Genomic DNA, 26,495 nt, shown 5'->3' on the forward strand with positions numbered 1-26,495 from the left:
TGTAATTTCAATACTTTGGGAGGCTGAGGTGGGAGAATTGCTTGAAGCCAGGAGGCGAAGGTTGCAGTAAGCTGAGATTGCACCACTGCACTCCAGCCTGGGCAACAGAGCGAGACTCCATCTCAAAAAAAAAAAAAAAAAAAGAAAAGAGAAAGAAGAAGGAAAAAATATCTAGTTTTTTTTGTTATGACTTTACTATGACTTTGTGATCTACTTCAATTTATCTTTCTTTTTTTTTGAGATGGAGTCTTGCTCTGTTGCCCAGGCTGGAGGTGTAGTGGTGCAATCTCAGCTCACCACAGCCTCTGCCTCTTGGGTTCCAGTGATTCTCCTGCCTCAGCCTCCTGGGTAGCTGGGATTACAGGTGCATGCCACCAGTCTGGCTAATTTTTGTATTTTTAGTATAGACAGGGTTTCCCCGTGTTGGCCAGGCTGGTCTCCTGACCTCAGGTGATCTGCCCGCCTCGGCCTCCCAAAGTGCTGGGATTACAGGCGTGAGCTACCATGTCTGACCTTAGCTTGCCATTCTCTATCCACTTTAGCTTTTCTTCTGTTCCTTTGAAGTTCTTCAAACTTGTTCTTGCCTCAGGGCCTCTGAATGTTTTCTGTCTTCTTGGACAGGATACAGGTTTTCATTCGTATGTCATTGTTATTGCTTTATTTTGTTTTTCTTGCTTATTGTCTGTTTCTGTCTTGTATGAATAAAATGTAAGTTCCATTAGAACAGAGTTTATTTATCTTCATCATTTTATCTCCAGCATCTAGAGCAATGCCCAGCACTTAGTGGCTTTTCAGTAAATATAGTCATGGGTCGCTTAACAATGGGGCAGGATTGTGGGGAGTTACCTTCTGAGAAATTTGTTAGGTGATTTTGCATTTTGTGGATGTCATAAAGTGTTCTTACACAAATTTAGATGATATAGTTTACTACATACCCAGTCCATGTGGTAGGCTGCAACCCTGTACAGTGTGAAACTGTATGGGCAAGCCAAAGGGAAAACTTCTACTTTGGGCTTTGGAGGTTCGCTGAAATGCAGCTGACAAAAGGCAGATTCATAGGAGAAAAGGCATACAAATTTACTAATGTGGCTGGGTGCGGTGGTGTGTGCCTCTAGTCCCAGCTACTCGGGAGGCTGAGGCAGGAGAATTGCTTGAAACTGGGAGTTGGAGGTTGCAGTGAGTCAAGACTGTGCCACTGTACTCCAGCCTGGTTGACAAAGCCATATTTTGTCTCAAAAAAAAAAAAAAAAAAAAAATTATTAATGTGCATGGGGGAGGGGAAGTTACGGAGTGATTATCCCAATCCCCTAATGGAGTACAGTAGTTTACATGCCCTTTTTCACAGGGGACAGAGGAGATGGGGAGTGTAGATAATTCTTTTAAAGGGTACTAAATGCTTACTGGGGAGAATGAATGGGCCAGAGAGACAGAAAAGTCCATCCAGGTGTAGTTGCTTTTCTCAATCTTCTTTTCTGTGATAGATAATGAGATTTCAGAAAGGGGATAGAAGACAATTGTGTTTTTTTTGTTTTGGTAAGATGCTTTTTTGGTCAGATAAGGAAATGCCAGAGAGTCCCTCCCGGCACTGGGTCAGGAAGAAACAAGACAAGGTTAGAGGGACTTTGATCCTAAGGTTTATTTCTAAGGCCTTTCAATTTTCAAAAGCACTCACCGTGCCTAAGTGCCTTATTTTCTGGGGAAGTCATTTTCTGCACTACAACATTACTGTACTGAATACTGTAGGCAATTGTAATATAATGGTAAATATTTGTGTATCTAAATGTATCTAAGCATAGAAAAGATACAAATAAAAATATGGTATAAAAGATAAAAAATAGTACACCTGTGTAAGGCACTTACCATGAAAGGAGCTTGCAGGACTGGAAATTGCTCTGATGAGTCAATGAGTGAGTGGTGAGTGAATGTGAAGGCCGGGGATATTACCATACATTACGTAGACTTTATAAACACTGTACATTTAGGTAACACTAAACTTACAAAAAATATTTCTTTCTTCAATAAATTAACCTTAGCTTACTGTAGTGTTTTACTTGATAAACTTTTAATTTTTTTTTTAACTTTTTGACTCTTCTGTGTTGACACTTAGGTTTAAAACACAAGCACATTGTACAGCTGTACAAAAGTATTTTCTTTCTTTATATCCTTACTCTATAAGCTCTTTTCTGTTTATACGTTTTCTTATTTTATGTTTTTCATTTTAAGCTTTTTCTTATTAAAAATACAACTGCCCACTGTGCAAACAAAATCAATTCGTGGAGACCATGGCGTTACAGCAAAAAAAGTTTAATTGACATGAGGCTGGCCTCACTCCGAGGTTAGGGGTTTTTCAAAGACAGTTTGGTGTGCAGGGGCCTACGGTATGGGGAGTGCTGATTGGTTGGGTTGGAGCTGTCCTCTTGTGCTGAGTTGCTTCTAGGTGAGGCCACAGGAGCAATTGTCGTGTCCATGTGGAGCCATCAGTTGTCAGACATACAAAAAACTTGAAAAGATATCTCAAAAAGGCCAATCTGGCTGGGCATGGTGGTGCATGCCTGTAATCCCAGTGCTTTGGGAGGTAGCAGCAGGAGGATCATTGAGCCCTGGAGTTTGAGACCATCCTGGGCAACATAGTGAGACCCCATCTCTACAAAATATTTAAAAAATTAACCAAGCATGGTGGAGTGTACCTGTGGCCCCAGCTAGTTGGGGGCTCAGGCAGGAAGATCACTTGAGCCCAACAGGTCGAGGCTACAGTGAGCTATGATCATGCCACTGCATTCCAACCTGGGCGACAGAGCAAGACTCTGTCTCAAAAAGAAAAAAGATCAAGCTTAGGTTCTTCAATAGTGATGTTGTCTGCAGAAGTAATTGTGACCTCCAGAATAGTGGCTGACAATCATTAGCAGAATTCAGGCTCCTCTAATCTCCTAGCCTGGTGGTCTCTCATTAGCTTTACAAAGGCAGTTGAGTTTTGGGGAAGGATTATTATCATTTAAACTATAAATGTCTCCCAAAGTTAGCTTGGCTTAAGCCTATAAATAATTGCAGCTTGAAAGCTAAAGGCAAAGGGGTGTTGGCTAGATCAAATCTCCCCCACAGCTATAATTTTCTCACTGATAGAATTTTTGCAAAGATGGCTTCAAAAAGTAAGATACAAACACATTAACAGAGGTCTACATAGGGTCCATATCATCAATATCACTGTCTTCCACCTGTATATCTTGTCCCACTGGAAGGTCTTTAGGTCAGTAACTCGCATGGAGCTGTCTTCTCCTATGATAACAATGCTTTCTTCTGGAATCCCTACTGAAGGCCCTGCCTGAGGCTGTTTTACAGTTAACTTTTAAATATATCTATATATGCATATATATAAATAGAAGGTATACATTCTAAAATAATAAAAATACAGTATAGTAAATATATAAGGTAATGTACTTGTTATCAAGTATTATGTACTGTACATAATTTATGTGCTATATTTTATATGTCTGGCAGCACAGGTTTGTTTACAACAGCATTGCCACAAACATGAGTACAACATCATTAGGCAATAAGAAATTTTCAGCTCCATTATGATCTTACAAACAGTACTGTGAAGTAGTTGATATTATTTCCTTTGGACAGTGAAGACACTGGAATTTAAGAGGATCACATGGTAGTTTCTATGTGTGTGATCAAGGTCTAACTTCAAGTAGAATGTTCTTTCTGGGATATACCAGATTAGTAGTGATTGAAATGATGATAAACCTGTTATCACTAGTTTGCTGGCAGGTGATAAATAATTTACATCATTATCACAATTAAACTTCTTTCTGCACAGGCCTTTCTGAACTACAGTGATCTATTGTAATGCTAAGGTTAAGCAAGGACTCTTAATCTTATCTCAATGGAAAGACTACCGTGGGGGGAGAAGTGGTGGGGAGCAGATACTGAAGTCTCAAAGAGTTTGTGAGTGATGGGTTTTTTATATTTACATGGCATAAGTGTAGAGAGGCAGTGGCAAATTCTCAAAGAAGATAGGGTCTACCTTACAATTTTACCACATGGAAGAAGAGTAAGTTTAAATTTCTGATAGGCAACATCCTCTGTGACTAGTTAAAATGAAAGTCATTTTAACTCTTCTGCCTTCATTTCTTTTTGGAAACCCATACCTTTTGAACTAAAGTTACACTTGATAAAAAAAAAAAAATGAGAGTTTGTAAATTGCCTTTTAAACAATACTTTTGTCTTTTTTTTTTGATACGGAGTCTCACTCTGTCACCCAGGCTGGATCTCGGCTCACTGCAACCTCTGCCTGCCGGGTTCAAGTGATTCTCCTGCCTCAGCCTCCTAAGTAGCTGGAATTACAGGCATTCACCACCATGCCTGGCTGATTTTTTTGTACTTTTAGTAGAGACGAAGTTTCGCCATGTTGGTCTGGCTGGTCTCGAACTCCTGACCTCATGTGATCCACCTGCCTCAGCCTCCCAAAGTGCTGGGATTACAGGTGTCAGCCATCTCATCTGGCCACTTTTATCTTTATTATAAAAGTAAAGTAAGTCCAGGCGAGGTGGCTCACACCTGTAACCCCAGCACTTTGGAGGCCAAGACGGGAGGATTGCTTGAGCCTGGTGTTCAAAACCAGCCTGGGCAATGTAGGGAGATCCCCGTCTATACAAAAAAAAAAAATTAAAAATTAACCAAGTGTGATGGTGCATGCCTATGGTTCCAGCTACTGGATGGGGATGGGGGATGGGTGTGAGGTAGAAGGATCAATGAGCCTGGGAGGTAGAGGCTGCAGTGAGCTGTGTTCCTGCCACTGCACTCCAGCCTGGGCAACAGAGCGAGACTCTGTCTCAAAAAATAAAATAAAGTAAGTAAAATAAAATAAAAACAGTCTTGCACTCTCTCACGGGGGCTAGAGTGCAGTGGCATGATCATGGTTCACTGTAGCCTCAACCTCCTGGGCTCTAGCAGTCTTCTTACTTAAGCTTTCAGAGTCCTTGAGACCACAGGTGTGAACCACCATGCTAGCTAATTAAAAAAAATCATCTTGTAGAGATGGGGCCTCGCTATGTTGCCCAGGTTGGTCTCAAACTTCGGGGCTCAAGTGATCTTTCCACCTCAGCCTCCCAAAGTGCTGGGATTACAGATATGAGCCACCTTACCTGGCTTGGAAATAATTTTTAACAGTTTTTCATTGCAAACATTTTTCCTGAGTCCCAAGCTCCAGATTTGAACAAGGAGCTTTTGGAGCATAGCCCCATTCTAAATTGGAGTCTATAGGATGAGGCTTGGAATTAGGACTAAGCATCTGAAATTTCATGAGTCCGGCTCTTGTTCTTGCTAACCGCATTTTTGTGTGTTGCACAAATTTTTCTATCTTCTATAAAGTTTTGTAGTGCTCTTCTTGTTGTTCCCTTTTTATAATCTTACTATTCTGGGCCCTCTGTTAGTCTTTGCTAATTAGGGAAAAGGGTCCTTGGGCAATTTTTGATCGAGGAGTGAACTTGAGTGTTAATAATGGGTTGTCATTTCACAGTTTGGTGGGAGAAGTACTGATAGTGGAGGAGCATAAAACAGATTTTAGCATAACACTCCCTCATTATTTCTTTTAATCCACTCTGTGAATAAACATGAGTCAATATTTAGTATTTTGGGTGGTATCTGACAAACAAAACAAAAATAGAAAATCTGCCTTGAGGTTGTAGGGAAGTTGAAACTTTCCCTCTGAAGGTTTGAATCCAAGTCTACTGAAGTGAGTTGATAGTCGCCAGATTAACAGGAGAAAAGGTATTCAAATTTATTCATGTGCATAAGCATGGGAGCTACACAAAATATGAGACTCAAAGAAGGGCCAACTGAAGTTTTATACCATACAGAAAGGAGTAGAGGGTTAAGGGGGATCCTGGAGTTGTGGGGGAGGGGGTTTGCTGCAGGGTATGAGAGAGTGAGGGGAGGAAACATGGTGTATTAGTCTGTTCTCACACTGCTGACAAAGCCATACCTGAGACTGGGTAATTTACAAGAAAAAGGTTTAATGGACTCACAGTTCCACATGGCTGGGGTGGCCTCACAATCGTGGTAGCATGCGAAAGGCATATCTTACACTGGGGCAGTCAAAGAGAGAATAAGAGTGGGGCACGCAAAGAGAGAATAAGAACCAAGGGAAGAGGGAAACCCCTTATAAAACCATCAGATCTCATGAGGCTTTTTCACTACCACAAGAAACAGTGTGGGGGAAACTGACCCCATGATTCAGTTATCTCCCACCGGATCTCTCCTACAACACATAGGAATTACGGGACCTACAGTTCAAGATGAGATTTGGGTGGAGACACAGCCAAACCATATCACATGGCCAGCAAGGCTGGGCCGCCTTGTTATGCAGGAGAAATCTCTCAGTAGATCATTTTATCTGTGGGAAAAGCTTCTCTGTCAGACTTTGAAAAGTGTGTCAAGAGCAGAGTGTGGTGGGTCATACCTATAGTCCCAGCCACTGGAGAGGCTGAGTTAGGAAGATCCCTTGAGCCCAGAAGTTTGAGTCCAGCCTGTGCAACATAGATAGACCCCATCTCATTAAAAAAAAAAAAAAAAAAAGTCAGAACTTTAGTCTCCTTTTCCTGTGAGGTAATCTTCCTAGATTAGGTAAGGCAGATAAGGAGGTCTCAGAAAAAGGTGTTTGCACCTTGGTATTACTCCACTAATGTGGATTGCCTCTACAGATACAAGTCTCCCCTACCAAAGGACAGCTTTTCAGAGTTATTCTTGTGTCTGTAACCCCTCTGAACAGCTATCTCAAAATATGCCAAAGAAATACATTTTGGGGTGGTATATTTTGGTTTCCTTCAAGGTCTAGAATATATTACTAACATGCTATCAATAGTTTGCAGAACTTGGTCTACTATTTAGTATTTAATATTTAACTTTATAAAGGATGCAAAAACCCGAAGTCATCATGGCTGTGCTTAATTGAGCCCCATGAAAGTGGTTCTCTCCACTGATCTGTTGGCCTGAAATTCTGACTTGAAGATAAAATTGTCCTTTTTTAAAAATAGTGAAAAACCTGAGACTTGACAATGTAATAGTCCACTAGATCAAAGTCTGTAAGTCCACAATCCTTTGCCTGCAGTTTCAAAATCCCTACAGCTCTGAATTAAAAAGATTTTTCCCCCTAAATTTATGATATACTCATTTGGAAGTAAAGCCTATCTTGAACTGATGTGTGGCTATTTATAATCTCTATCATGCTTAGTGTAAATATGTGCATATTGTACTATAGATATATTAATATGCTTGGTTGTGGAATTAATATCCTTGGCTACCCTAGACCTCACTGCAGGTGACACAGTTTATGTACTGTATGTATATGTGTGTGTGTGTGTGTGTGTGTGTGTGTGTGTGTATATGCTTTCTAAATTGTTCCTTCCTTCCTTCCTTCTGTCCGTCCGTCTGTCCTTACCCCTTCCTTCCTTCCTTCCTTCCTTCCTTCCTTCCTTCCTTCCTTCCTTCCTTCCTTCCTTCCTCTCTCTCTCGCTCTCTCTCTTTTTTTTTTTGAGACAAGGTCTTGCTCCAATATCTAGGCTGGAATTTAATGGCGTGATCATAGTTCACTGTAGCCTCTAACTCCTAGGCTCAAGTAATCCTCCCACCTCAGCCTCCCCAGCAACTAGGAATATAGGCATGTGCCACCTCTCCTGGATGCCACTTCATTCCTTTTTTTTCCTCCCTTTGAGACAAAGTCTGGCTCTATCACCCAGGCTGGAGTGCAGTGGCATGATTCAGCTCACTGTATCCTCTGCCTCCTAGGCTCAAACCATCCTCCCACCTCAGCCTTCCAAGTAGCTGGGACTACAGGTGCACACTGCCACACCAGGCTCATTTTTGTATTTTTTGTAGAGGTGGGATTTCACCATGTTGCCCAGGCTGGTCTTGAACTTGTGAGCCCAAGTAATCCTCCTGGCTCGGCCTCCCAAAGTGCTGGGATTGCAGGTATGAACCACCACGCCCAGCCCAAATTGAGTTACCTTTCTAAAATTTTGAAGGCTGGGCACAGTGGATCATGCATGTAATCTTAGCATTTTGGGAGGCCAAGGTGAGAGGATCACTTGAGGCCAGGAGTTCAAGGCCAGGCTGGGCAACAGAGTAACACTCCATCTCTACTTTAAAAATAATAAAAATAAAAATAAATAAGTAAATAAAATCGTCGTTTCCAAAACACATCTGATCCAAAGTTCTTGGGATAAGGGATGTGGACATCCTTTATCTAGTGACCTAGGAATGTACATACTAGAGATGGCTCAGAAGTCAGGGTTACCGCCCTGAGGCACTGCTGAGAGGCTTTACAGGGTGACGTACTCCTCTGAATTCAGAAAGATCACTGATTTTACACCCAACCTTTGTGGTTGAGAAAAACCTTTAAGGAAGACTTAAATTAACCAGGTTTATAGTGACCGTGGTACAAATGTACCTTTGGATCCATACCTGGGTTTAAATCCTGTTTCTCCCACTTGCTATCTGTGAGTCTATGAACATTACTCAAACCTTTCTGAGTCACTGATTCCTCAGTTATAAAATGAGTATAACACGCCGGGCATGGTGGCTTACCGCCTGTAATCCAGCACTTTGGGAGGCTGAGGCGGGTGGATCACATGAGGTCAGAAGTTCAAGAAGAGCCTGACCAACATGGTGAATCCCCATCTTTACTAAAAATACAACATTAGCCGGGCGTGATGGCGCATACCTTTAATTCCAGCTACTCAGGAGGCTGAGGCAGGAGAATCAGAGGTTGCAGTGAGCTGAGATCACACCACTGCACTCCAGCCTGGGCAACAAGAGTGAAACTCCGTCTCAAAAAAAAAAAAAAAAAAGATAAAGTGGGTATGATAAAAGAACCAATATCATAAGATCATTGTGAGAATTAAATAAAATAGTGTTTAAAGCACTAGCACAGTGTCTGGCACTTAAGTGCTCAGTAAATGATAACAAAAAGCTTAAGTTTATGGAGGTGTTTGACATAGTAATATTCACTAAATGTACACTGTGATCACCATTATATGAATCAGTATTCCAATTTATTAATTCACAACAATAAATATAACTTAAGAAGACTCTACATTTAGGCTAACTGATACATTTAGTCTCTGAATGCAAACTCTTTGGGCTGCCAAATTATAAGCAGCAGCAGACTAAAGTTATATGTTATAGGTATTTAGTGGCATTAGCTATTGACATCAAGATGCAGTATCTCCATATTAGAGACATACCTATTACCAGAATGGAACAGGTTTAATCTTTGGGTCAAAAAACTTCTATCCTTGCCTTCTGATATTAGTTCTGGCCTTCTTTAGTTCTAAAATACTTAGTATAATGATCTCCAGGCTGTTCCATCTCTTAAAGATGATCTTGTATATATCTCTGTTCTGATATATATCTCTTTTCTTTAAGGGAAGGCAGCCTTGTTCCCAGGATCTTGGAGAGACCCCCAAAATCACTGTTACCTTGTTTACTGATATATGTTTGTATATTGAATCAATAGACATTAAATCTGATGCTCAAAATGAGACCATCTGTAACTGATGGGGAAAGGAGGGAAGGATGAGAGAGTTATCTATGATAACTTGAAGGATGAGTGATGGGGAAAATTTCTCCATTATTGTGAGTCTGTGACTACTCAGAGTCTTTGCTGGTGTAGCTTTCTGGAAGCATAATGACATTTGGGGCTATTGAGTGTTACAAGGCAGTAACTAGGGAAGGCTCTCTACTACATTAAATGCTATCAGGATGGCTTTAAGAGTCTGTGCTCTCTTAAATAGAAAGGAGACTACATTCTGGGTGTGGTGGTTCACACCTGTAATCCCAGTACTCTGGGAGGCCAAGGCAGGAGGATTGCTTGAGGCCAGGAGTTTGAGACCAGCCTGATCAACATAGTGAGACCCTGCCTGTATAAAAAAATTTTTTTTTAAAAGAAAAAAAAGTCCAGGCACAGTGGCTCATACCTGTAATCCCATCACTTTGAGAGGCTGAGGCAGGCAGATCCCTTGAGTTCAGGAATTCGAGACCAGGCTGGGCAACATGGTGAAACCGTGTCACTATAAAAAATAAAAACTAGCTGGGTGTGGTGGTGTGCCCCTGTAATGAGCTGTGATTGTACTACTGCACTCCAGCCTAGGTGACAGAGTAAGACCCTGTCTCAAAAAAATAAAAATAAAAATCAGACCAGGTGCAGTGGCTCACACCTGTAATCTTAGCACTTTGGGAGGCCAAGTCCAGAGGATTGCTTGAGGCCAGGAGTTCAAGACCAGCCTGGCCAACATAGCAAGAACGCCTTTAAAAAAAAAACCACAGGAGTGAGTGGGTGTTGGTGCTATCATTTCCTATTTTGTAATTGTTGTAATTAGTGTATCTGTGTAGGATTTTGGCAAGTACTATTTATTAATTTACTTTTATTTTTTTTTTTTTTTTGAGACGGAGTCTCGCTCTGTCACCCAGGCTGGAGTGCTGTGGCCGGATCTCAGCTCACTGCAAGCTCCGCCTCCTGGGTTCACGCCATTCTCCTGTCTCAGCCTCCCGGGTAGCTGGGACTACAGGCGCCGCCACGTCGCCCGGCTAGTTTTTTGTAGTTTTTAGTAGAGACGGGGTTTCACCGTGTTAGCCAGGATGGTCTCGATCTCCTGACCTCGTGATCCGCCCGACTCGGCCTCCCAAAGTGCTGGGATTACAGGCTTGAGCCACCGCGCCCGGCCAATTTACTTTTATTGACATAATTTTCTTCCAGTAGAAAACACAGATTTTAAGTGTATAATTAGATGAGTCTTTGCATTTATTTATAGCCTTGTCACTAATATCACAATCAAAATATGAAGCATTGCTGTCTTCCTGCAAAATTTCCTCCTGTCCCTTTCCTGTCTTTCCCATGCCCTAGAACCAGCATCTCAATTCCTGTCTTCATGGGTTAGTTTGCCTGTCAAGTTTTCCTTCTGTGTGCCAGCAGAGAAGTGATGAGACATGCACATATATTATTATGAAATAAGATAGCAATAATAAGTGCCTTAAGAAAAGTAGTATGGCATGCTATGTACTAATAAATTCAGGAGACCTCACTTTTAGCTGTGAGACATTCATCACAAGTCAGTGAGTTTCTTGCTTGATCTTTAACACAGTGTACTTTAAGCAAAGTAAAACTAACATTCAAATAAATTTAAGTGTCTTTATATAACAGATTTGGGGAGGCATTCTTAGTTTCTTTTTTCTTTTTTGTTTGAGATAGAGTCTCGCTCTGTCGTCCAGGCTGGAGTGCAGTGGCGCGATCACTTGTCATTGCAGCCTTGACCTCCTGGGCTCAAGCAATACTCCTGCCTCAGCCCTCCAGCTGGGACTACAACAGGCACACACCACCACGTCTGGCTAATTTTTTTTTTTTTTTTTTAGTAAAGAGGAAGTCTCACTCTGTTGCCCAAGCTGGTCTCGAATTCCTGAGCTCACCTCTGCCTCCCTAAGTGCTGAGATTATGGCATGAGCCACCATACTTGGCCATTCTTTGCTTTATAAAAGGGTTGTAGAACTAATTTAAATGGCAAGGAGATCTTCCTTACTGAGTTTTCAATATGTTTGCATAAAACTTTTTCAGACACATTTACTTTGTAAATTCACATTTATATTTCCAATTAAACAGGTTTTTATTGATGGCACTATAAACTGGCACCAAGCTAGATTTTATGAGTTAATTTGTAAACTTAATAAGATATTTTTAGTACTTAGTATATGCTAGGAATAAACTGAACTAATCTTCTAAAAGCTTGCAGTCCTGTTGGAGATACAATTAAGTAGTTACAATTAAGATATAATCAAGTAGATACTTTTGTGTTTTTGATTTAGTGCTTATTATTAGATATTATTAATCTCTAATTGTTTAATCATAATAATTTAAAATGCAGTTGTAAAAATTTGATTGAAGAGAATTGAAAGTTAACAGAACAGGGGGAAAAGGTTTCCCCTGTGTTACTTGGGAATGTTGAATAGCTTGAATTGGGATTGAATGGGCATATTTCAAGTGAATTACGTTTGTTGAATGAGTGAGATACCTGAGAAAGTGGGCTGGGACCATTCATTGAGTAGACATTTATCTATTAATAATACCTTCCAGGTCCCAGGCATTAATTAGGTTCTGAAAGATAGGGTGGGAATAATAGTAATGTAAAGATAATTTTTTTTTTTTTTTTTTTGAGACAAGCTCTCACTCTGATGCCCAGGCTGGAGTGCAGTGCGCTGTAACCTCTAACTCCTGGACTAACAGGATCCTTCCACCGCAGTCTCCTGAGTACCTAGGATTATAGGTGTGTGCCACCATACTTGGCTAATTAAAAAACTTTCTTTTTTAGAGATGGGTTCTCACTATGGTGCCCAGGCTGGTCTCCAACTCCTGGCCTGAAGTGATCCCCCTGCCTCGGCCTCCATAGTGCTGAAATTACAGGTGTGAGCCACTGTGCATTGCCATATTAAAGCAGATTTAAGACTGACATTTAGCTAAATGGTTCTTAGTACGTTCTTACAATTACTTTTTTCCTAAGGATTTAAGAAATGGACTGAGCAGGCAGACTGCTGTGTGATTTGAGATTATTATGAGCTATTCTCTTGAGAATGCAGGTCATCTCATTGTTGGTCATTACCTTGCTCTGACTGGGGCCTCTTTTATAAGGGAATTAATCCCATTCATGAGGGCTCTGCCCTTGTGATCTAATCACTCCCCAAAGGTCCACCTCCTAATACCATCACCTAGGGGGTTAAGATTTCAACATATGAACTTTGGGTGGATATAAACATTCAGTCCATTGCAGTATGTTTTCCTATAAATACATGTTTCTCACATTAAGTAATCCCTAGAAGGATATTTTCTAGAACAGTTTGTGAAATTAATTTTGGCAAGGTAAGTTTTACTTTTTGATAGACTTATGTGACTCAGAAATTTCTTACCCTGGGAAAATAAAAATTGTTTCTGATTTTATTAATTTACTGATTTCCAGAAGGTTCTTTATTCTATAGCCAGCAAAAAGCTGCTTTTGGTTGCTTAACCCTATCCTAGATTACTTCTAGCATGGGCTTACAAATGTGTTGATTATATCATCAACTATTTTGATAATGTAACAGTTGGAGGTTAGGATCTGTTTCTCAGCTTCCTGGGAGCACCAGTCAATGCCAAGATAAATATCTGTTTAGATCTACAGAATAAATTGATTTTCACACTGACAGTATACTGAAGAGAATCTAGATATCGTAAGGTGTTTGCTGCCTAGAGCTAGGCACACAGTATTGATTAGAATGTTTGGAATCAGCATTCCTTGGATGTTTCTTTACAGAAAAAGTACTGAGTTTTAAAAAAGGTAAGTGTCAAGTGGGTATAAAGATGGTAGCTAGCGTAAAGGCCAAAGGTTTTTTTTTTCCTTTGAGGCAGGTCTAACAGACACTACACACTAAAATCTATGAAGTTTAATTTGTCTTTGGGGAGCCAATTTTAGTTTTCTGACCAACATAATCAGAATAATAATAGAAGCTTCAAATTACTGGCTGTTGAGGCATAGTAGATCAAGTTAATGAAACTTTAAATGGCTAGTTGTACTTATATGTCTCCTTCCTATCATTTATTCAATATTTTTTGAGTTTCCTCATGTAATAGGTCAATATTCTCCTAGAATTTAAGGCTAATAGGGATGATGAAATTAAGTAATTTCAGAATTGTTTAATTATAGATTTATAGATTAAGTACTTGGCAGGCTCTTAATTCTTCATCTTTATTAATTTTATGAATGCACACAAGGTATTCTGGGTCAGAGACATTTCATAATAATAAATGTGTTGGCCTGCTTTTTCCCTAGTCCTTATCCCTAGGGTGACGCTATAAAAGCCAGGTCAATTGTCCTACATGAGTAGCCAGACACTCTGTAGGTGGGGGACAAGGAAAAATTATTTTTCTCTCCTATGAAGGGGAAATAGGCAACTGTCCCACTCCCCTCATGAAAGGGTCACTTAGGAAAGGTAATAAGCCTAAATCCTAACTCCAACCCTTTGGCATATCTGGAGTTTTATCTTTTTACACACAAATATCTAGGGAGATAGCTGTACCTCTTTTCTTAGCACCTTGGAAGCTTAGCCTGGGGAACTGCTCCAGGCTGTAACTTTTCAAACTTCTCTGGGAAATTAGAGAGGGTTTTATTATCCTTCCAGACCAGTTGAAACCAAAATATCTAATCCTTATGGCATGCAGAAATGTTGCCAGGACCCTAGAGCTTTTTAGAAGAACACGGAGAAATCCACGGACATTTTATGTCTTAGTCTGTTTTCTGTTGCTATAACAGAATATCACAGACTGGATAATTTATAAAGGAAAGAAGTTTATTTTGGCTCATGGTTCTAGCAGCTGGAAGAGCATAGTGTCTTCTTGCTGCTTCATAACATGGTGGAGGGCATCACATGGTGAGAGAGCTAGAGCAGGAGAGGTGAGGAAAATTGCTTTTACAACAAAGTCATTCCGTCAATAAAGAGCACACTCCTGTGATAGTGACATTAATCCATCAAGGAGGACAGTCTTCATTAATCTATTCATGAGGACGGAGGGATTAGATTTCTAACACATGAACTTTTGGGGGACACACTCAAACCCATAGGATTTTATTTTCCCACAGTATTATGGGAAAAAAAGCGTTTTATTATACCCTTGTTAGAAGTGAAGGGTAATCTGCTCTAGAGGTTCAGGTAAAGCTTCCCTTTTTAGGGAACTGAGGTTAAGTAGGAATCAGCCAGTAAAAGGAGTGAGGGTAGATGAGTAAAGGCACTTCAGGTAATGAGAACAATCCGTGTAAAAGTCCTTAGTAGAGAAAGTGATTGGCTGGTTCAGGGAACTGAAAGATTAGTGTGGCTGGGGTCCAGGGATGATGGGGTCTTTTGAGGTAGGCTAGAGCCAGGCCAAGCAGGGTCTCTGTAGAGAGCAAATTAATAAATGTGCATTTTGTTTTAAGTGCAATATAGAACCAAAAAGAAGTACTTCTTTTTTTTTTTTGCTTGCTTGCTTGTTTTGTTTTTCAGTCGAAGAAGTAACCTGATCAGATTCATGGTTTGAAAAGACTCCTGGCGGCCGGCCGGGCGCGGTGGCTCAAGCCTGTAATCCCAGCACTTTGGGAGGCCGAGACGGGCGGATCACGAGGTCAGGAGATCGAGACCATCCGGGCTAACACGGTGAAACCCCGTCTCTACTAAAAAATACAAAAAAAAAAAAAAAAAAAAAAAAAAAAACTAGCCCGGCGAGGTGGCGGGCTCCTATAGTCCCAGCTACTCGGGAGGCTGAGGCAGGAGAATGGAGGCTGAGGCAGGAGAATGGCGTAAACCCGGGAGGCGGAGCTTGCAGTGAGCTGAGATCCGGCCACTGTACTCCAGCCTGGGCGACAGAGCGAGACTCCATCTCAAAAAAAAAAGAAAAGAAAAGAAAAGAAAAGACTCCTGGCTCCTGTGTGGAGAAAGGATTGGAGGAGAGAAAGAAGAGATAGAGAAGAATTAGAAGGTGATACAGGCTGGGTACGGTGGCTCACTCCTGTAATCCCAGCACTTTGGGAGGCTGAGGTGGGTGGATTGCTTGAGCCCAGGTGTTTGAGACCAGCTTGGGCAACAAGGTGAAACCCCTTCTCTACAAGGAAAAAAAAAATTAGCTGGGTGTGGTGGCACGTGCCTGTAGTGCCAGCTACTCAGGAGGCTGAGGTGGGAGGAACACTTGAGCCTGGGAGGCAGAGGTTACAGTGACCCAAAATTGTGCCAGTGCACTCCAGCCTGGGCAACAGAGTGAGACTAAGAAGGTAATACAGTATTGGGATGTATTGTAGAGGGCTGGATTGGGGTGGTTGATAGTAGAGATGAGGTTAAATGGAAGGCTTTGAGAATTTGTTTTCTTTTTCAATTATGACCTCATGAAAGAAGATTTGAGAGTTGTTATGAGACAGAAATGAGGGGACTTTGATTGATTGGATGGAAGAGAGACAGAATCATGAGTTAGTTTTATGCATGTTGAGTTTTGTTTTGTTTTTGAGACAGAGTCTCGCTCTGTTTGCCCAGGCTGGAGTGTAGTGGTGCAATCTTGGCTCACTGCAACCTCTGCCTCCCAGGTTCAAGCAATTCTTGCTGCCTCAGCCTCCCTAGTAGCTGGGATTACAGGCGTGTGCCACCACACCCAGCTAATTTTGGTATATTTAGTAGAGATGGGGGTTTCACCGTGTTGGCCAGGCTGGTCTCGAACTCCCGACTTCATGTGATCCATCCACCTTGACCTCCCAGAGTGCAGGGATTATAGGCGTGAGCCACCGCGCCCAGCCCATGTTGAGTTTTAAATGCTTGTGAGAAAGCCAGGTGGAGATGTGCTGAGGGAGAGAGTGGAGAAAATGTGAAATAGCCCTTGCTGAGATGGGAGAGCAAGTCTACTGAGGAATCATTTCCTGCTCTTCCCTCTGCCTGGGACTTTGCCCCCAGATTCTTCACTTCACTGGGTCCTCTAATTCAAATCTCAGTTCTTGTATCAACTCCTTGAAGAGTTTTTTCAAGCTACTTAAGTTAAAGTAGAACCTCCTTTCCCAAAAATAACTTTCTGATTGTCACTGCTCTAATTTAAATGTGTCCCCCGGCATTCCTGTGTTGGAAACTTAACTGCAACACTGCGACAGTGTTGGGAAGTGGGGGCTAATGGAAAGTGTTTAGGCAGTCCCCTCGTGAACAGATCAACACCATCACAAAAAGGACTCGCTCACTTGTGCTCTTTGCCTTTCCACCCTGTGCTCTGTGGTAAATAAGAAGACTCTCACCAGATGCTGGTGCTTGGATTTTGGAATTCCCAGCCCCTTAAAACTGTGAGAAAATAAATTTCTGTTATAAATTATGCAGTCTCTGGTATTCTGTTATAGTAGCACAAGATACACTAAGACAATCACCCTCCTTTATTTTCTTAACACTTATCACCAGCTGAAACTATCTTCTTAACTTGGTTTTCTTAGGCAAAATATCTGTTCATATCCTTTGCCCATTTTTAAATTGGGTTGTCTTTTTATTGTTGAGTTGTATGAGTTCTCTATATATTCTCGATACTACACCTGTACCCAGATATATATGATTTGCAAATATTTTCTCCCATTCTTTGGTTTGTCTTTTCACTGTCTTGATAGTGTTTTTTGTTTGTTTGTTTTTTAAAGACAGGGTCTCATTCTGTTGCCCAGGCTGTGGTGCAGTGGCACGATTGTAGCTCTTCATAACCTCAAACTCTTGGGCTCAGGGGATCCTCCTGCCTCAGCGTGATAGTGTTCTTTGAAGTACAAATGTTTTTAATTTTCATGATGCCCAGTTTATTAATATTTCTTTTATTGCTTGTGCTTTTGGTATCATGTGATCATTGCTGATTCCAAGGTCACGAAGATTTGTACCTACATTTTTATCTAAGAACTTAATAGTTTTACCCTTTAAATTTAGGTGTTGGATCCATTTTGAGTTAACTTTTTTATATTGCATAGGGTAGGTATCCAGCTTCATTCTTTTACATATGGTTTAAGCATCATTTGTTGGAAAGACTATTCCCTGTTGGATAGTCTTGGCACTCTTATAAAAAAAAAAATCACTTGATTTTGTATGTATGGGTTTATTTCTATACTTCCAACTCTATTCCATTGATCCTATGCATATCCTAATGTCAGTACCACAGTGTCTATTATTACTATGGTTTTGTATTACATTTTGGAATTGAGAAGTGTGAGTCCTCCAATTTTGTTCTTTTTTTGAAGATTGTTCTGGCTATTCTGGGTCCCTTGCATAACCACTGAATTTTAGCATCAGCTTATCAATTTCTACAACAGAAAATGGTAGTTGGGATTTTGATAGGGATTATATTCAATCTGTAAATCAATTTTGGGAGTACTGCCATCTTAACAACATTAAGTCTTTCAATCTAAGAGCATGAGGTGTCTTTCTGTTTATTTAGGTCTTCTTTAGTTTCCTTATGGTGTTTTGTAGTTTTAAGTGTACAAGTCTTATGCTTCTTTTATTAAATTTATTACTAAATATTTTACCTTTTGATGCTATTATAAATGGAATTTTCTTATTTATATCTCCAAATTTTTTAAATCTAAAAGTATAGAAATACAGTTATTTTTTGTTGTTGAATTTGTGTTTGAAACTTTGGCGAGCCCGTTTATTAACTCTAATAGTTTGTTTTTGGTGTGGATTCCTTAGGATTTTCTTTTTTGTTGTTGTTTTTTGTTTTTGAGATGGAGTTTTGCTCTGTGGCCTAGGCTGGAGTGCAGTGGCGCAGTCTCGGCTCACTACAACCTCCTGGCTTCAAGCGATTCTCTAGCCTCAGCCTCCTGAGTAGCTGGAACTACAGGCACCCACCACTCCCAGCTAATTTTTGTGTTTTTAGTAGACATGGGGTTTCACCATGTTGGCCAGGCTGGTCTTGAACTCCTGACCTCAAGTGATCCACCTGCCTCAGCCTCCCAAAGTGCTAGAATTACAGGTGTGATCTACTGTGCCCAGCCCCCTAGGATTTTCTATATGTAAGGTTCTGTCTTTCTATATGTAAGGCTTTTTTATATGTAAGGTATGTCTTCTTCAAATAGAGATACTTTAAGCTCTTCCTTTCTAATCTAGGTGCCTTTATTTCTTTTTCTTGCCTGATTTCTCTGGCTAGTACCTCTAGTACAGTGTTGAGTAGGAGTGGCAAGATAAGACATTTTTGTCTTGTTCTTAGGTATAAAGCTTTTAATTCTTCTTCATTACATATGAGGTTACCTGTGGGCTTTTCATAGATGCCCCTTATTAAGTTGAAGAAGTTCCCTTCTGTTTCTAGTTTGTTGAGTGGTTTTTTAATCATGAAGTGGTGTTAGATTTTTTAAAAGTACCTTTTCTGTGTCTTTTGAGATGATCATGTGATTTTTGTTCTTTATTTTATTAATATGGTTTATTATATTGATTGTTTCTTATACATTGACTCAACCTTGTATTCTTGGGATAAATCCCACTTGGTCATAGTATATAATCCTTTTTATATGTTGCTGGATTTGGTTCGCTAGTATTTTGTTGAGAATTTTTACATCTGTATTAGAAATAGATACTGTTTTTTCCCTATGATTTTTTTTTTCTGGTTTTGGTATTAGAATAATACTAACTTTATAGAAAAAAATTGGAAAGTGTTCCCTCTTCTATATTTTGGAAGAGTTTGTGAAGGTGTGTCATTAATTCTTTAAATATTTGATAGAACTCACTATCTGGGCCTGGACTTTTCTTTGTGAGAAGTTTTTTGATTACTAATTCAGTCTTTTTGCTTATTTTATGTCTATTCAGATTTTCTGTTTTTTGTTTAGTCAGTTTTGACAGTTTATATCTTTCTTGGAATTTGTTGGTTTCATCTAATTTGTTGTTCATTGTTTTTCCTTATTTTTGTTTTTGTAAGATTGGTAATAATGTTTTTTTCTTTCATTCCTGATTTTAGTACTTTGAATCCCCTTCTTTTTCCTTGGTCAGTCTAGCTAATGATTTATCAATTTTGCTGATTTTTTAAAGAACCAACTTTTGGCCATTCACAGTGGCACGTACCTGTAATCCCAGCACTTTGGGAGGCCGAGGCAGGTGGATTGCTTGAGCTCAGGAGTAGCCCAAGAACCCCTTCGGAGTAGAACATATGAGTTCGATATTTCTACTTCATGAGGGTAATCCTGTCTCGTCATCCAGCTGAAAAGACTGCAGCATTCATTTCAGAGTGGTCCTTTTTTAAGGTACTGGGCCTTGTAGCTGGAGGCAGAGAGAGTGACAGTTACTGGGCTGTAGACCACATATCTATTTGTGCCAATTTGCTTAAAAAAGGACATTTGTTAGCAGGTTTCAGAACATTGGTAAGGTAACACTCAGTAGGAAGATTGCTGGCGTTATGTCAGTTACCTTTCTGTCATTACCAGAAGCTACTAGGATTCATCAGAAATAACCTAATAATTGGTGAATGGCATTGGCTTAGACAGATTTGCTTCAGACTAGGATGTAGCTGAAGATCGCTGGCAGCTGGGACTTTCCTCCTCATCTCTCTGCTTCTCTTGCTGTGTAGGCTTGCTTTCTTCACATAGAAGGCACAGGACCAGTGGCTTCTGTACCTCACAGCTTCAAGAGCAGATAGGAAGGCGCTCTTCCCTTCGCCCTGGTTGAAAACCTTCATGGGAGATGACTCTTACCTGCCCTGTGGGGTAGTGGGTCCTGTGATTGGTCAGCTTCGTTTGTCAGAAAAGGCTGGAAGCAGTCACACCAGCTTCCCTGTAGCCCCACATTAAAGCTGAGTGGGGAGAGTGAGGGAGAGGGCCCTGTGCTATTGTGAAAGAGGAGAATTTGATGCTATTAGAGCTCAGTTAAGATCTGGGAGAATGATTTTCAGGACAGGCATTTCCAACTGTGCAACTCAGCCACATTTTACATATGTAACACTGGGTATCTTACTTGATATCCCTAGTGTACTTTCATTTGTAATATAGGAATTATTCTTACCATGCAAAAGCTTGTAAGGTTTACTGTATATAAAGTGCCTGCTACATAAGGGGGAGCAATGAGTGAGAATCTGCTGCTTCTGTTATTGTTATTATTAATGTTGCTATTATCCCTTTCTCCAAGTCCTCATATTTAACAGTGTTATTTTTCTAAAACACACCTTTAAGAATGCTATTGCCCTCTTTAGTAGCTCCCCATTAACTATTGAATAAAGTTAAATTTCCTTAACTCCATGTTTTTTTCAGACCCTTCAGGATCTGGTCCCCGTAATCTTCTTTTCAGCCTCATTTTTTGGAATGTTTAATTTTAACTTTTTTGAAACAGTCTCACTTTGTTGCCCAGGATGGAGTGCAGCGGCGCCATCTCGGCTCACTGCAACCTCCACCTCCCAGGCTCAAGGGAGGGATTCTCTTACTTCAGCCTCCCAAGTAGCTGGGATTACAGGCGTGCACCACCATGCCCAGCTAATTTTTGTTTTTTTAGCAGAGATAGAGTTTCACCATGTTTGCCAGGCTGGCCTTGAACTCCTGCCCACCTTGGCCTCCCAAAGTGTTGAGATTACAGGCGTGAGCCACTGTTCCTGGGCTTCAGTCTTATCTGTAAGTTCCTCTCTGCACCCTGTGCTCTTGTCTATACATCTACTCTCCTATGAATAGGTAAGTCAAGTTTTCTACATCTGTGCCTTTGCTGATGCTGTTCCCTTGTCTTGGAATGGCCTTTCCCCCCACTACCTTCCCTCTCTTTTTATCAGATTTCTTTTTTCTTTCTTTCTTTTTTAAAGCCCCAGGTTGAAACTTGAAACCTGATCATTTCAGTTTGGCTTCCTTCCCTCATCTTTTTCCTTGACAGGAAGGAAACTTCTGGAGTCCACAACACTTATTTTTGCTCTATTACAATTGTTTACATGTTAGTCTTTTTTATATTTTGCAAGAATCTAAGCCAATTGTTTCGTAGAATGTCACACATTCTGGATTTTTGTGATGATTTCCTAGTTGTATTTGTTTTAATTATTTTCGGTTATCTGTCTTAGTGTTTTCTTTTTTGTTGTTGGAAAAAGGGTCTTGCTCTGTTGCCCAGGTTAGAGTGCAATGGTGTTGTCATGGCTCACTGCAGCCTTGACCTCCTGGGCTCAAGCAGTCCTCCCACCTCTCAGCTTCCTGAGAGCTGGGACTATAGGTGTGTACCACCACACCTAGCTAATATTTTGTAGTTTTTGTAGAGATAGAGTTTTGTCATGTTGCCCAGGCTGATCTTGAACTCCTGGGCCCAAGCGACCCTCTTGCCTTGGACTCCGAAAGTGCTAGGTTAGGAAATTAGGAAACGATTAGGATTATAATTGGCCCTCTTAGTGTTTTTAAATTTGTAACCCTAATAGTTGTATTACCACTGGGACCTGTCTTGCCTTTTTTCTGTTTACTGTAATTTTATTTTAAAAATTGTGTTATAGTAGAAGAGGATCAAGGATGAATATATTAGTTCTTACCTTTTTTGGGTTAATTTTGCATTCTAACCTCATCAGGGATTTTCAGATCTAATTATTATTTTTGTGTATTTCCTTTACACTTTTGAAGGGAAGATAAGTATAGGGTACAGTAAAAGGGCTACTAAATGCTTAAGGAATGTTTTCATCAACTGTTTTCTTTCACTAACTGTGTTATTAGTAAAGAACTCTTTTCAATTTTGCTTGGTGTTGAGAAATTTTTTTCCTAAAATATATGAGTCCTGATATTTATAGGTAGAACAAAAAGAATACTCTCTTTAGTATCTCAGTAATCACTTCTGAACATGAATTTTACGGCTCAAGACTTTGGATATAGGGCATCTATGGTTTCAAGTGGGATAATCATCTTTAAAACATAATCATACAATATTAGCTTGTTTTGCTGCTTTCTCACACAGGTGGAGTACAGCAAAATACCAGTTGTTCAAGTATTAAGTATTTGTTCAACTTCCATTATTTGAGGTGTTACTCTGTTGTATTGCACATGACTAATTTACTGTTAGGAATATTTACTGAATGTAAACATAGCACTTTTATATAGCATAGGCTTTGCTTGGCTCAGTTTAGTAAGGGACACAGAAAGGTTAAGTTGCATTTCATCAGTAAATGTTTTTTGAGCACCTGATATGTACCAGACACTGTTCTGAGGCATAAGTCAGATACAGTTCCTACCCCCTAAGGAGTGTGTAGTCTTGTGGGTGAAGTAAACCAGCGATTATAACACAGGGTGATGCATACCACAACAGGGGAACACACAGAAGACTCTGGGAGCCCAGGGTGGAAATCTAAATCAGACAGAGCTAAGGTAATTGGAATGACAACGAGGCAGAGCATTTGGGTCAAGAAAATTCCAAACTGAGGGACACTGGATGAGAAGTCACAGAAGCAAAAATGTTACCCAGGGAATTGCAGAGGTAAAGCTAAAGCAATACTTCTTGAGGTATGGTCTTCTGTTTGCCTTTGTCAGAATTATCTGGGGGCAGCCGGGTGCAGTGGCTCATGCTTGTAATCCTAGCACTTTGGGAAGCCAAGGTGGGTGGATCACCTGAGGTCAGGAGTTCGAGACCAGCCTGGCCAACATGGTGAAACCTCGTTGCTACTAAAAACACAAAAATTAGCTGAGCGTGGTGGCGGGCACCTGTATTCCCAGCTACTCTGGAGGCTGAGGCAGGAGAATCGCTTGAACCCAGGAGGCAGAGGTTGCAGTGAGCCAAGATTGCACCATTGCACTCCAGCCCGGGCGACAGAGCGAGACTCCATCTCAAAACAAAACAAACAAACAAAAATAATCATCTGGAAGTGATTCTTAAACCTCCAGGTGATTCTTAGCCTTCTAGGTGGTTCTCTGACTCCCTAAAGTATGAGAAACACTCGTACTTAAGGGAATGAAGAAGGAATGAAAATAACAATGTAATATATGTTACATTAAAGGTATGTGTAAAGTTCTATGATTAGGTTAATTTATATAGACTGTATAACATTTTCATTTGAAATCTGTGTATTTTCCTGCCCATAAGTAATTTCTTTTTGGAAGGGGAGCTGGCAGAAGGGATGGGTATTACTGTAAATCTTGTCCTTTTATTCCCCAGATGATTCTAAAAACAATTTACCAGTCTGTTAATGTTTTATTCATTGAATGCTTTGTTTTTCTTTTAGTCCAAGGACAAAATGATGAGAGGCTCTCGCAGAGGATGTGTTAGACTCAGAGTGAGTATTTATTCATTTTTATGAAAATCAATTTTGACAGAAAGAAGAAAACTGTATTCTGATAGAATTATGGAAGTCTAAATTTAGTTTAGCTTCCTTATGTAATTGTAGGGGCAGGTATCTAAGTCTCAGAGAGAAAATGTGATTTCTCCAACTAACTGTTAGTCAGTATCAGAACCAGGACTAGAAATCAGTTATTTTGGCCCATGATTCAATGTTGTGTTTATGACTTAATGCATGTACTGATTTTCTTAAACCTCTACTTTACAGACAAGAGACAAGGGCTGGAAATTAAATGAATTATAGTGTTGGTGGTATATTAACAGTAGAAAAAATGGAAAAATCCCAACTGTTAGCTGCTGCTGCTTTGTTTTTCCTATTCAGCACTTTTAATCATGGTATATATAGCAGTGCTGTCCAGTAGAAATACAATGTTAGCTGCATCTATAATTTAAGATTTTCTAGTAAGCCACATTTCAAAAGAAAAAAGAAACAGGCAAAATTAATGTTTTGTCTAGGTCAGTATATCTGAAATATTATTATTTGAACATGTAATTAATAAAAAATTATTAAGATATTTTATAATCTTTTTTTTCCATACTAACCATTCAAAATCCAGTGTGTCTTTTACACAAAGGGTACATCTCAATTAGGACTAGCTGTACTTCAGAGAAGGGGATCAATAGCCACATGTGGCTAGTGGCTGCCTTACAGTGCGTACCTATAGCTTCATGCTGCTTTCATTTTCCACCATTGTTCAAATAAGTAAAGGCAAGAATGCATGGCTAGGGATACAGTTTCTAATATTCCATAGTATATGAAGAAAAGTCGCTTCTATCATAACTAGGTTAATCAGCTTCTAGGAGCCTTTTCTTCAGGACCCTGTTGACTTCTTTCTTCCATCTTTATTTCTGCATCCTTACTTTTGAAGATGTGAATATATTTGGTAAACATATTATTGCCATTATTAACAGTCCTTGATAGAATTGGGGAATAATGCTGAGAAAGACACCAAATTATAATAGAAAAATCCTGGCACTGAGACAGGAGTACGTATGGGAGATTTGCAGGATGGAAGTGAGACAGGCCTGTTTCAAACAGATGGTATATATGTGATAGCACAAAGATTTTTCCCTAAAATTTTCCTTTGGTTTCTCTTTTGTCTGCTTCATGTAATTACTTTTCTAAGCACTTGCTGTTGACCTCAGTCACCAGTCAGTCTGGTATTAACTGCTCTTTTGGCTTGAGATAGGTTCAGTAGTGAGACTTTGGCAGAACTGTCTTGAGAGAGCACTGCAGTTGAATTCCATCTGGATTTAGGCCATTGTCTCATTGTTACAGTTAATCCACTGGTTTTGTCTGTCTTTTTTTGTTTTTGCTTTTAAATATAGCTTAATTGTTAACCCTTCTAACTACCACCTTAAGAAATAGAATTTTGCCAGCTGTACCTGAAGCCTGTCCACATGCCCCAGTTAAATAAATTACATCCCTTATGTGTCTCCTAAAGTAATCACTTCCTTTATTTGGTTATAACTTTTTTACCCAAATGTGCATCCCTAAGTCCTATAGTTTTCTTACCTATTTATTTAACTTGATGTCTTTTGTTTACAATTTGTCTTTTGAAGAATCTGGAGCAACTGGGTGCTATAGCTCACGCCTTTAATCCCAACACTGGGAGGCCAACCAAGGCAGAGGATCATTTGAGCCCAGTAGTTTGAGACCAGCCTGGGAAACATAGTGAGATCCCCATCTCTACAAAAAATTAAAAAAAATTATCTGGATGTGGTGACACATGCTTATAGTCCCAGCTACTTGAGAGGCTGAGGCAGGAGGATCGCTTGAGCCCAGGAAGTCAAGGTTGTAGTGAGCCGTAATTGTGCCACTGCCTTCCAGCCTGGGAGACAGAGTGAGACCCTGAGACCCTGTCTGAAAAAAAAAAAAAACAGAAAAAAACAAAAGAATCCAGACCTTTTGATCTGTAAGAATTTTCCATAGTATAGATTTTACTGATTGCAACAGTGGTGCAGTTCGCTATATTCCTCTGTCCATTGTTTTTGCTGCAAATTGGCAGCTGAATCCAGAGACTGGATCAGACTTAGGTTTGATCCCTTTGGCAAGATTGTAGGTGGTGGTGTGTTCTTTTAGTAGGAAGAACATAATGTCTAGTTTTTGCCCTTTGTTGATATTAGCAGCTATTGACGTTCAGTGCCTACACCTATTAACTCATTGAGGGTTGCAAAATGATGACAGTCTATCATTTTGTTTTAATTTTTATCAGAAATAATTTTATAAGGAGACATTTCATCTATTACTTGGTTACCCAGTGGTGCAGTTAAAATAGGCAAGATGAGTGTTTGATTATTTCCTTTTATTTACCAAATTTTTTTTTTTTTTTTTTTTTTTTTTTTTTTTTTTTTTTGAGACGGAGTCTCGCTCTGTCGTCCGGGCTGGAGTGCAGTGGCCGGATCTCAGCTCACTGCAAGCTCCGCCTCCCGGGTTTACGCCATTCTCCTGCCTCAGCCTCCCAAGTAGCTGGGACTACAGGCGCCAGCCACCTCGCCCGGCTAGCTTTTTTTTTTTTTTGTATTTTTTAGTAGAGACAGGGTTTCACCGTGTTAGCCAGGATGGTCTCGAACTCCTGACCTCGTGATCCGCCCGTCTCGGCCTCCCAAAGTGCTGGGATTACAGGCTTGAGCCACCGCGCCCGGCCTATTTACCAAATTTTAAAGGTAACGAATTGGCTTCAAAAACAACCACTTATATA

The 26,495-nt window shown here is 40.2% G+C and overlaps 1 protein-coding gene across 6 annotated transcripts in view; it reads left to right on the forward strand.

Annotated features, from left to right (window-relative positions):
• The window catches only part of OSBPL9 (oxysterol binding protein like 9), a 170,237-nt gene that overhangs the window by 13,246 nt on the left and 130,496 nt on the right, over positions 1-26,495 (forward strand). For all 6 annotated transcript variants that reach the window (XM_010370406.2, XM_010370411.2, XM_010370408.2 and 3 more), the window contains exon 2: positions 23,681-23,731. In XM_010370406.2, coding sequence (XP_010368708.1) covers positions 23,681-23,731 — 51 coding nt within the window. The remainder of the gene's footprint in view (positions 1-23,680; positions 23,732-26,495) is intronic.

This window comes from Rhinopithecus roxellana, chromosome 12 (genome assembly GCF_007565055.1).
Source record: "Rhinopithecus roxellana isolate Shanxi Qingling chromosome 12, ASM756505v1, whole genome shotgun sequence".
NCBI lineage: Eukaryota > Metazoa > Chordata > Mammalia > Primates > Cercopithecidae > Rhinopithecus > Rhinopithecus roxellana.